Raw genomic sequence first — 12,557 nt, 5'->3', positions numbered from 1 at the left:
GCTCTATGTTCAGTGGAGTGAAGACTGAGGACAGACTAGGAGGGCTCTGGGAAGGTTGGAAGGGTGGTTTCAAGAGATGGTGGATCTTTTAGACATATGAGAGAAGAGCCAGAGAAAGAAAGAATTAATGTCAAGAACACCTGGAGAGGTCCAGACTGGAAAAAGAGAGGAAGGAATTTCTCTCCTGGGGCAGGGCTGTGGTGTAACACATCCCCCAGAAGGAGTCTGGAGCAGCCCAGGGCTCTGTGTGGCCAGGCAGAGGCAGGCAGGAGGCAGAGCTGTCAGCAAAGGAAGGGCCCAGCCAGGTGGGGCAGCCGGGGGATGACGACAGCCTGCAGGGACAGAGGCGCAGGGCATGGACACCGTAGGACAGCCTGGGCTGCACAGGGCACAGGGATGGGCAGCAGCTGCAAGGCCCTGACACAGCCAACTCCTGCAGCACTTGGGCCATGGCTGCTGGGCCTGGGCCTGAGGCATGAGCAGGAGACAAGTGACCCTTGCAGCCCTGGGGCCTCATTGCCTCCTTGGCCCTGCTCAGCAGCCTGGCAGGGGCCGCCCCATGGTGCTGCCCTTGGCATTGCACATCCCCACATCCCAGTGGCCTGGGAAGAGCCCTGAGCACTGAGGGAGGGACAGGATGTGCCTTGGCAGGGGCTGGGGCTCAGGCCTTGGCCCTTGGCATTCCTGATACACATGCAGGTTTGCTCAGCATCAGAGACACCTTTGCCTTGTTTGTCTCCACCTGTCATCACTGCCTCCAGTGTTCTGCTCTAACTGGAACCTGGGGACACTTTCTCAGAGGGACCCATTAAAACTTCAGGAAACTTTGGAGTTTCAATTTACTGTAAAGTCTGTAAGAAGTTTTTTCAAGACCCTCTAAGGGACTGACAACACTGTAAACAACGCCAAAGCTCCAAGAGGCTCATTAAAGTCCTTGTACTGTGTCAGTGATGCTGAGCTGGGCTGGGTTCCTGGCACAGAGGCAGCACATGGACACCAAGAAGAGCTACAAAAAGGCATTTCTTCAGAGGAACAGCTCCTCTCCCAGCCCAGCAGGGCTGAGGGCACTGCCTGCACCTGGGAGGAGTGAAGCAGACAGGCTCAAAGAAGCAGGAAGGACAATTCTGAGATTATTCACAGAGAAATGTTCACCACTTCTGACACAGTAAGTCTGTGGCTGCAGGGATCTCCTAAAGCTGACTCAGGACAGGACTGACAGCACTGTAAGGATGGCTCTGCTGCCCTTTCTGCTTTGCGGGAGGATGTGCTCCAGAGCGAGGCTGCCCTGGGCACCGTCAGAGGGACAGGGCAGGACGGCTCCTGCTGCCAGGGACGGCTGCAGGGGCTGAGGCTGGGGCTGCAGCCAGGGCTGCCCAGGGCTGGGGTGCAGAGCAGGCGCTGCAGCCCTGAGGGTTCTTGCCCAGGCCAGGGCATCTGCCACCTGCCAGGGGCAGCTCTCAGCCTGTCTGGGAGCTCCCCATGGACTGTGGGGAGAAGTTGGAGGTGGAAGGAGCAACCCCCATCAGGGCAGATTCCTCCTGCTGTGGAGATGATGCTGCATGGCCAGGGCTGCTCTCAGCTTTCGCCTAAAGGAAAGGGAAAGGGGCTGTCAGGGTTGTCTGTGTCACTGAGATTCCTGCACTGTCACCCTGGGGAAGAGCAGATCTGCCTCAGAGCTTCCTCAGAAAGTGCCTCCTCACCCTCCTCTACCTACAGACAGCACCAGCAGTACCTTGGCTTGCAGCATCTCATTTGTCTGAGCTGCTCTTAAGGCCCTGGTGCCAGGGAGATGCCTCTGGGCAGTGGCCTGTGCTGGGAGGCGTGTGCAGGGCAGAGCTGAGCCCCCAGGGCTGGGCTGGGCTCTGGGAGCACTGGCAGGGACAAGGCTTGGATAGCGAGAAACAGCTCCCAGTAGGCACAACTCCAGGCAGCAGAGAGTCAGACCAGCCTTGGGTATCCCTCCCTGCCCAGCTCTAGAGGGAAAGAGAGAAGGGTTTGGAGGGATTGACTTTGAAACTAGAGACTTTAAAAAGTCCACTTTATTTTTGAAGGACGCTTAATTGTGATGAACTTGAAAAAAAAGGAGGTTAAAAGTATTTCGTGAAGTACCCCAGTGGAAGAGAAGTAGTTTCGAAAGGATTCCTAAAATAATTGAATGGGATTGTCTCAAGGAAATATGTCCCAGCTTGTCAACGTTTTCTTTCAGCAGTCCATAATGCCCAGAGTGAAGAAATGTCCAACAGCAGCTCCATCAGCCACTTCCTCCTGCTGCCATTGGCAGACAGGCGGCAGCTGCAGCTCCTGCACTTCTGCCTCTTCCTGGGCATCTCCCTGGCTGCCCTCCTGGGCAACGGCCTCATCATCAGTGCCATGGCCTGCGGCCACCACCTGCACAGCCCCATGTTCTTCTTCCTGCTCCACCTGGCCCTCACCGACCTGGGCTCCATCCTCACCACTGTCCCCAAAGCCATGCACAATTCCCTCTGGGACACCATGACCATCTCCTACTCAGGATGTGTCATCCAGGTCTTTCTGTTTGTCTTTTTCATGTCTTCAGAGCTTGCCCTGCTGACCGTCATGTGCTACGACCGCTACGTGTCCATCTGCAAACCCCTGCACTACGGGACCCTCCTGGGCAGCAGAGCTTGTGCCCACATGGCAGCAGCTGCCTGGGCCACTGCCTTTGTCTATTCACTGCTGCACACAGCCAATACATTTTCCCTTCCCCTGTGCCATGGCAATGCCCTGGGCCAGTTCTTCTGTGAAATCCCACACATCCTCAAGCTCTCCTGCTCCCAATCCTACCTCAGGGAACTTGGCCTTCTTTCGTTTTCTATCTGTTTATGTATTGGCTGTTTTGTGTTCATTGTTTTCTCGTATGTGCAGATTTTCAGGGCTGTGCTGAGGATCCCCTCTGAGCAGGGACGGCACAAAGCCTTTTCCACCTGCCTCCCTCACCTGGCTGTGGTCTCCCTGTTACTCAGCACCTCATTTTTTTCCTACCTGAAGCCCCCCTCCATCTCCTCCCCATCCCTGGATCTGGCCCTGTCAGTTCTGTACTCAGTGGTGCCTCCAGCCCTGAACCCCCTGATCTACAGCCTGAGGAACCAGGAGCTCAAGGCTGCAGTATGGACACTGATCACTGGACAATTGCAGAAACACTAAACTGCTGGCCAGTTTCTGAAAATCATTTGCAATAAAAGTCTTCTTTGATAGTTCTTGTTGCTTCGCTTCTCCTTTTTTTTTCAGTGTGTTTTAGTTTTCAATGATGTTCACAAAGCAAGGCCATTGTTTGTGCTCTTTCTTGTTTGTTTCTGTCAACCTTGGCTGTGGTCCCAGTCTGCGTCAATAAAGGGCTGGGATCTCAGTAGTTTAAATGAAACAAAGGATCTCCTAGCAGAATTTTGCACAGGAGATTCCCCTTTTATTCCCTTCTCTGTCACTGCAGCAGCAATGTCTGTGTGCAGAGCTGGGGGCAGATCAAGGCTGGCACAGCAGCTGTGCCCAGCACCAGCAGCCCTTGGTGTTGCCAGTGCTGCTCCCGTGGCCCTGCCCCGCTGCCCTCCTGGCCCTGGTGTTGCTGTAGGGCCTGAGGGCTCTCGGGGCCGGGCACAGGGCTGGGGGTGGCAGTGCCGGGCCTGCAGCAGGGACAGGCCATGGGCACTGCTGGGGCAGCGCTGATGCCTCAGGGCAGGGCCTGGGGGCTCCAGGCTCCTTGCCCAGGCTCTCTCCAGAACACACCTAGGCCAATGCTCAGCACAGAAAAGCCCCATGAGCAGCCCCAGGGTGGCCATGGGCAGGCTGGGGACAAACAGCATCACACCATGGGAATGTCTTTGGGGAGCAGGATTGTCTTACAAGTGCTTCAGGAATTGTCTGCAAGCTCCAGAGGCAGCACAGGCCAGGGGGGCACATCTGGGCTGCTGTGTCTGGCTGTGGGGCTCCCTGTTCTGGGCAATGAGGAGGGGCTGCAGAGGCTCTGCAGAACTGACAGAATGGGCTTTGGGGCTTTGAGGAGAAGCTGAGGGACCTGGGCTGCTGGACCTTCTGAAGAGGAAGTCAAGGCCGCATCCTGCAACTGCTGCAAGGGTGGTTTCAGAGAATCACGGGATCAGCATGGTTGGGAAAGACCTTGGAGATCATCAAGTCCAACCTGCACCCTGACACTACCTTATCTCCCCTAAGCCTCCTCTTCTCCAGGATAAACAAGCCCAGCTCCCTCAGCCACTCCTCACAGGACTTGTGTTCCAGACCCCTCATCAGCCTGGTTGCCCTTCTCTGGACACAATCCAGCCCCTCCATGTCCTTCCTGAATTGAGGGCCCAGAACTGGACACAGCACTCGAGGTGCTGCCTCACCAGTGCTGAGCACAGGGGAAGAATCACTGCCCTGCTCCTGCTGGCCACACCATTCCTGATCCAGGCCAGGGGCCATTGGCCTTCTTGGCCACCTGGGCACACTTCTGCCTCATGTCCAGCCTGCTGTCCAGCACTGCCCCAGCTCCCTTTCTGCCTGGACACTCTCCAGCCACTTTGTCCTCAGCCTGGAGCACTGCAGGGGTTGTTGTGGCCAAAGGGCAGGACCCGGCCCTTGGTCTTGTGAAACCTCCCATGGTTGGATTTGGGCCCTGGATCCAGCCTGTCCAGGGCCCTGTGCACAGCCCTCCTACCCTCCAGCAGATCCACACTCACACCCAGCTTGGTGTCACCCTTTTTCCATGAGGCCTTGAATAGATTTAAATCTATCAACTGTAGTAATGAACAAAAATCAACTATATAAAGGCAAAAACAATGGTTGTGGTCACTTCAAGTGACTATGTGAGGAAAAATTATGATAGCATGTCAGCTGATTAATGGAACCATTCATAAGAAAACAATCCAAATCAGTGTTTCAACCACTCCCACAGACAAACACAAGGCAGTTTGTAGTTGCTCAAGTGAATTGGACTGTTGGTATAACTTTACCGTAGAACAGACCATTCAGGTGTTTTGTCTCTGGGCCCATGATAATATTGGGCTCTTCTTTAGATTTAAAATAAATGCCACAACTGAGCCCATTACAACTTATACCAGCACTCCAGCTCAAACCCAAATCACCCCACCTATGTCTGAACGCAGAATTTATAAAATCAGCCCATATGTAATAAGGAATATGGGCCAACAGCAATTGCTGTTTAATCCAGAATGGCATGTTAAGCATGTTGAATTCTAATGCAAACTAACACCTCTGAAGTTCAACCAGCCTGCTCTTCCTTCCTAAAGACATCCTTTGAGGGCTGGACAGCATAGTTGCAAAGGGAAGCATACACCAGGGACAGAATGTCCAGCCCTGTAATATCTGACTGTAATATTAGGGACAGGGCTGGGATTTCTAAATGGAATTCATTCAGAAATATTAATTAATAATTGGCCATTGTGACAAGTGACCTAACAAAATTAAAACAACACTTACAGTCATCTTTGCTGACATTGGGAACCAGTCAGTGGCAGGTTTCAAAAGTAATGCCAAGTTTGGAAAAAGCAGAGGACCAAGAGCATAAGTTAATCATAGATGCACTTGGTATGGCTCAGGGTAATGTGTCGTTGGCTTTTAGCTGTGTGCAGGCACAATTGTGGCTGCAATCAACAGCTGCCTTGATTATAAGAGAAGGAAGTGAAGGAGCCTTTCTGATTGAGATTCAAAATGCTGTCTGGGACAATGCTACTGATTTTGAAAAGAAATTTCCATCCTGGTGGACCTTGGTAAACTTCACCCATGATCCAATTGCTAACACAGCTACTGCTTTTGTGCTCACCCTACACAACACCACAGTTTATGTTATTCACCCCATTATAGCATTAGGACTGAATCATGAGAGATCAGTGCTCTACCCTTCAGAACACAGGACATGGGCACGGGGAGTGGATGGGAAATGGCAAACTGTGAATCTGGAATCCTGTGTTACCCGGGAAAAACAGGGATTCATTTGTGAAAGTAACACAATTGATGCTCAAGACATATGTCTTGATACTGAACAGGGTGTTTGTCACTTTGAAATTCATCCGAACACTAGTCAAAGGACTGTACTTGTATGTATTGGTCAAGGTTGTGTGTGTTTGAGAACTGCATGTGCTTTTATAGAAATAGACAACGATAATGTAACTTTGCCAGGCAAGAATAATTTTGATCTTTGTATTTGTAACTATGTTATGATTTTAGGGTGTGACTTTCTGTGTTTAGCACCAGTTGTGTCTCACCAGCTAGTTAAGTCTGAGTATCACAGGTTGTCACCTACACCTCTTGGGATGAACCTTACTTTAGTAAAACACTTAATCCACCATCAAGACCTTGTCACAATTCTAAGAGATATTTAGAAAACTGGAGAGAAAGCTTACATTACTCTCCATTGTGACACAAAAGAAACAAACAAGGTTTTGCAAAGAGTGAAACAGGATGCAAGTCACAATTGGTGGGATTCATTTTTGGATGTTCACCCACTGCAACTGGAATCCTAAATACATTATGTCACCCCATCATTGTTTTATTAATATTAATTAGTATGAGTTTAGTACTGTCTATTGTAATGCTTATTTGGAATTGGAAACTGTCACAACAAATATCAACATTAACTCTTTATCCCAAGTACATGGCAAGGCATTGAGAGACACATATGGTAAGGATTGGAATTCGAACTAAGTACAAGAATTTACTGCTTTATTTAAAATGGGGACTAAAACATGGGATTGGAAACTAGAGGATATGAGTCATAGAAATTAGGAGACATTGATTTTGAATAGGCATTCAGATGATGTGTATTGCCTAATACTTGCTGCTCTTTGTACTATTGCTTGAGAAGTGAAGGGACAGGACTATTGCCAGAAGAGCAAGAAGGAATGCAGGGATGTCTGATAAGGAGAGGATGCTTGGCAACACAAGAGATGGGAGTACAGGATTGCCAGAGAGAGAGAGATAGCGAGGCTCCTTGTATCCCAGAACCAGATAGAACTGGCCTTGTAGCTTGGACTGTGGCCAGAGGACTGGGGGGCATGCACAGGGCAGCGGGGTCACAAGTTCATCACTGAAGACGACGGTTTTCTTCATCTCTGAGACACCCAAGACAACCTCCAGAGTCTGATAAGACAATTAACATATGAAGGACAGAGTGCAGGAGCCAAGGAATGAATATGCACAGGTGTATTGTGAAATTTAAAGCACATGTAACAACCTCAATGTTAAAAGAAAACATGAGGGAGGGAGGGAGGGGGTGCTATGCCTTTGCAGAGGTATCCTCCATATGCCCGGCCAAATAAACCACATACCTACTTTAAAACTCACTTTGTCTCTGAGTTTTAGAGTCTTTCATCGTGTCAGGGCAGAGCTGTGTCAGTGTATGTGACCCTTGCCTGGTGCAGGCTGGGGGCAGGCAAAGGGCCCTTGTCCGAGCTGTGTGCAGAGGAATCCTCAGGGGCCCAGGCCGGGGCTGCTCAGCGGCCGGTGGGTTGTGGTGAGTGGCGGCAGCTGTTGACGCTTCCCTTGGAGCGTCTCCAGGCAGGGAATGTTGGGGGCTGCCAGCGCTGGGGTGTCCCAGAGCCAGTGGAACATTGGAAGGTTGGGGCTGCCCTGCTCCTGGCGCAGGCGGCAGAGCTCTGTCAGCCCCTGGAGAGGACAGCCAGGGCTGTGCAAAGGTGAGAATGGCAGAAGGGGCTGAGCTGAGAGGGAGCCAGAGGGATGATGGAGTCCAGGCACTGGGGGCCTGGGCATCCCTGGCAGGGGTGTGCCAAGGCTCCTGGAGCTGGGGCAGCCTCGGGGCTCTGAGCATTCCCTGGGGAGCCTGGTCAGAGCCCAGCCCGGCCTGCAGGGGAAGGAGCTTTTGCTGCTCTGGGGCCCGGGGCCGGCCTGGCCCAGGCCCAGCCGTTGCCTGGGCTGCTGGCCCTGCTGGCCCGGGGCCCGGGTGGGAGCTGCCCCAGCGCCAGCCCTGGCAAGGAGCCGCAGCCCCCGGGGAGCTGCCAGCTGCGTCTGCTGGGCTGCGGGCGAAGGGAGGCGGCGGCCGCAGAGGCGCGGGGAAAGGTCCTGGCCCCGGCTCTGGGCCGGGCCGGGGGCACGGGCAAAAAGTCACCCTGCAGCTCCCGGCCCAGAGCAGGGAGGAGCGGCAATTGCTGGCTGAGAGAGACCCTTGGCAAGGGCCTGCAGGGAGAGGAGACAGGGAAGGGCTTTGCGCTGCCGGGGCCCGGCTGAGATGGGATGTGGGCATGGACTTGTAGCCTGGGAGGGCGGTGGGGCCCTGGGCCAGGTTGGCCCCAGAGTCTGTGGCTGCCCCCAAATCCCTGGAAGTGTCCAAGTCCTGGTTGGATGGGGCTTCCTGCCTGGGACAGGATGGGATGTGATGCAGGGGAATATGGGCAACTGAATAGCTGAATTGTTACCCCTGCCCTTAGAGGGGCAACACTTTGCGACATGGGTGTGGACCCTCACAGAGGACAGGAAGCAGCATCAGGGTCAAACATGGAAGGCTCTTTATTATCTGACTCCAAAGGCTTATATACATTTTGTTCAGAGGGCCAATATTGGCCCAAAGAGGTTACAACCTCCTGACTCCATTGGTCAATAGGACCATCAGTCAAGTTCTCTTTCAGAGAACAAGAATGCAAAATATACAGATAAATTCTAACACAATATTGTTTACATGAAGCAGCGTGAGAAGCTGCTGCAAAGACTCAAACACTTGAAACCAAGAAATACAAGGACGACAATTTTTAGAAGAGCAAGGCCACAATCTATTGATAGGAGGTTTGAACAATCCCTGCTATCAGGGAACAGTATGAGGTTTTGTTCTGTGCCTTCTGTGTCTTACATTGCCTTGAATTAGCAAGAAAGTAGCAAACACAATAGCTTGTTGGTCGTTCTCATGGATGCTTCTTCATGGAAGCTGAAGATATGTAACAAGTTGCTGTGCCTTCTCATAGATGCTTAAGACAAAAATGTTGATCATAAGACGGAACAAAGAAGAATTTGCTGCCAAAAGACATAAGCCAATGAACAATCATTTAGAGTGCTTGAACATGAGATTTTACCCAATCGCAATTGTTTAGCTGTGCCTGCTTTTACTCTGTAGCCACATAAATATAGGGAATAAAGAATAAACGAGGAGATCAAACCTAATCATATTGATGTCTGTTTGATACTCGGCTCCTTCCTTGCAACAGCCAACAAAATCTGTATAGCTATCTGGGTAGCCTTTTGTTCCTCTGTATGACAGAGATCACAAATTCCACTTCTAGGTGCCTTCCACCTGAACACCCATCTGACCCATGACTCCTGACAGACTACACAATGAAACACAATCCACGGGTTACAATAGTAACCCTTCCTTGGGCAGGGGAATTCCTCCAAACCAGGCTCTCGATTCCTGCACCTCCTATTCCTCGGCATACAGTTTTAGCAGTATGCAATTATAACTTTTGACACAGGGTGGCAGTGTTGCCTCAAAATGAGGCTTGGAGCGGCATCTGTTGGGAAAAGAACATGTAGTTATACTTTTTCACCAGGAGATGGCGATAGTCTCCCAAGATGCTCACACAAAAGGCGGAGGGGAAACTCCATTTTATTCAATCTGGGAAGCCACACAATACAGCCAGGCACTCCACCCAAATTGCTGGTTATTAATCACTTATCAGACCAGGTCCTCTGTTATGCCTTGCTCTGGGTATATTACTATTAAAATGCAATTAAAAATTGCAAGTAACCTTACATACACCACAGCTGAGAGACAACCGTATGTCTTGCTGCGCTGTAACCAAAGGACAGATGGGAACCTTGCAGAGTATTAGCCGGGTTTCAGCAGAAATTTCACGATTTCACGCTACGCTAAGGGCTGTGTGAATCTCGGCTATAGCCTGTTCTAAAGCCTTTGGAATTGCTGGACAAGTCAAAGCCACCCCTTGACTCAGGGGTGTTACAAAACGCAGCGTGAACTATTTTGACCACATATCTCAGCATCAAAAATCCCTCAGCTACCTTCCCCAGCTGGGCATAAGCTCTAGCTCTAGGCTCTCTGCTCCCTTTACACAATCAAAGCCATCGGTCTGGGTTTCTTTCTCCTTACTAAGACCTGACTCTAAACACTAACAATTTTCAGGCTCACAAAAACAACTGCAGGTCTCTCATGACTCCAAGCACACTCAACCAAGAGGTTTAACACCGTCTTGCCAAAAATCCCACGGATTCTGGCCAGGACACCAGACCGATCTCTCCACAGAAAAGGGGGAGGGTAGTCCCAATCTCATGCTGTTTCTACACTCCTCTGCAGCTAGAAACTGCACTTTGTTAAAATGTCACTCCACATTCTAGCAACTTTAAGCTTCACAAAGAACCAAGTACCTTTTCTCAGTAAAAACAAACAATCTCATGGGGGTTTACAGGGAGCTTAAAGATGCAACCAGGGCTGCAAAGCCTAAACTCCCCACTGGTTGCCAGGAAAACTTGAATCCCTTCCCTGATTGCTGGGGTTGTGCCAGGCGTAGTTTCAAAACTCCTTTCATGCCGCTCACCCCTTCTAACACAAAATAAGCAACTTAAACACACACAAACACAAATGTTCCTCTCACCCGGTCATACATCAAAATCTTATTGCCAACACACAGTCAAAGATCACATATGGTTTAATTCACCATCTAAACTCAATAAATCCTTCTGCCATCTCAGACTGAGATATCCTTCCACTGATGAGGCGGGGATTTTAAATTTCTTTCACAACTTTAAATGCACAAAACTTCTACCTACATTTACAAAATGTAACTAGCGCACTTAAAAAGCATACAGACCAAAACACCTACAACACAAGTCCTCACAAACCACAACACATACAGTGCACCACTAATTTTCCGCAGCCTGAGCACACAAACCCGTAAAGCAAAAATCTTTCTACACTACACACACATTTGGGGCGTGCAGGTCTGCAATTATGGTCTCCTGCAACCCACAACGGGACCTCTCACTTTCCAAAGACGTGGCTAACACCTCAAACTATGGATTACTAAGCCACTTTTAAACCACAAGCCACAACCAGAGCCATCACTGCTCCCAAAACGCAACAAAGCCAGTGATTTCTGCTGCTGGCACTGCCCCCGTCTCAGGACACAGACCACCAATCCACTGATACCAGACTCTGCAGAGCTTTTACAAACAAACCCAGGTAGGCATATATTGTGCACAGGATGTCTCTTGTGTCTTACCAATTGCCTATTAAACAGTACCTCCTTTTAATTATAAATATGCCACTTGTCCGTAGTTCCAGACGGTTCTGGTCTTTCCCCAGGTACTCAGCAGGACTGCAGGAGCCCTTTGCCCAGAAAATTCCAGGTGGGCACCCAGAGGGGTCCTGGACTCCAGTGGCCCTACAGCCAGAGAGAGCAGATCTCCTGCCTGGCTCGGCAGAAATTATTTATTTTAAAAATAGTGATATTGATCTAGTATCAATACCCAGCTGAATTTTGTAATGGACAAAAACTCTCTAACAGTTTAAAGTTAGAAAGTGTATGTATATTACAATGCCAGGCAGCGTGTAGGATCACTCCCAAATACACACTGCAATTTTCAGATGTTCACAGAGTCCTTTTATTTATAATAGTAGTGAATACCCAAAACAGAAATACATATTCATAATCCTGGTATGTCCCATTCCCCACTTTGCATGGTAATTAGCTAAAAAGCTATTAAGCATGCATAGTTTGTGCTTTGAAATGGGTCCCTTTCAAGGGAGGGGAGGGGTCCTGAAATGAAGAGGTAAATGAAGTCTTATTCGTTCTGACCTTTCTATCTTTTCAATGCAAATGTGACAAATGAACCCTTGGTAGGACTCCTGTTTCCTGGATTCATGACTTTCAATGGGTTTCTGGGCATGAGAGGTTCTGCAATTGTCTTGTGTTCTTAAAATCTATTTATCAGATTCTCTGTTCCTCATTATAAACAAGACTAAACAAACATAAAGTTGACAAGCAATCCGTTATTCAGATCCAGGAGGGCTAATCCAAATCAGGTTTCTCTCAACTAACTACCAACTTTTAATTTTAGCAAAGCCTAGCTATGTACTTTAATTAACTCCAACAAAACTTATCTTTAGCTAAAATCTTAACTTCTTTAAACTCCTTAATTCCTTGAAGTTTATGTCTCAGTCCATACCACAACAAAAGTCACTCTTGCTTCTAGCCGTGTCTATAAGGTTCCCCGGGATGCCATTGGCCCTTTGGGTCAAGGATTAAGTGCACTGCTTGTGGGAAGATCTAGTGCAACCCTACAAGGGATCTCTCTGCATCCAGGAGTCATTGATGCTGACTTTACAGGCCAAATTTGTGCCATGGTTTTCATACCCTGTCACCATTCCTGAGAAGACTTGCATTGCTCAGCTTGCGCATTTTCAGTCACGTGTTCCCAGGACTGCCCAGGGTAGTTGTGGAGATGGCAGCGTTGGATCTGGGGACTGCCACAATTTTTCTGGACTGTGGACATTTCTAGTGACCACAGATGATGTGTGCCTGGATTCTACCAGATGCCAGCCCACCTCAGATCCGAGGCTTCGAGGT

At 49.7% G+C, this 12,557-nt stretch overlaps 3 protein-coding genes across 3 annotated transcripts in view; 2 read left to right on the top strand and 1 right to left on the bottom strand.

Moving 5' to 3' along the window:
* Positions 1-12,557, top strand: part of LOC310920762 (olfactory receptor 14J1-like) — a gene marked incomplete at its 3' end in the record, with an annotated part of 1,005,486 nt that overhangs the window by 273,724 nt on the left and 719,205 nt on the right. The window lies entirely within an intron of this gene.
* Positions 1-12,557, bottom strand: part of LOC310920778 (olfactory receptor 14J1-like) — a gene marked incomplete at its 3' end in the record, with an annotated part of 303,434 nt that overhangs the window by 133,276 nt on the left and 157,601 nt on the right. The window lies entirely within an intron of this gene.
* Positions 2,233-3,165, top strand: LOC310920797 (olfactory receptor 14J1-like; the record flags this gene model as incomplete). Its single annotated transcript, XM_083880856.1, has 1 exon — positions 2,233-3,165. The coding sequence occupies one exon, from the start codon at positions 2,233-2,235 to the stop codon at positions 3,163-3,165; it is 933 nt and encodes a 310-aa protein (XP_083736982.1).

Source organism: Zosterops lateralis, assembly GCF_965231275.1.
Source record: "Zosterops lateralis genome assembly, chromosome: 31".
Lineage (NCBI taxonomy): Eukaryota > Metazoa > Chordata > Aves > Passeriformes > Zosteropidae > Zosterops > Zosterops lateralis.
Note: the sequence above shows the minus strand (reverse complement) of the source record. Positions and strands in the feature narration are given on the sequence as shown.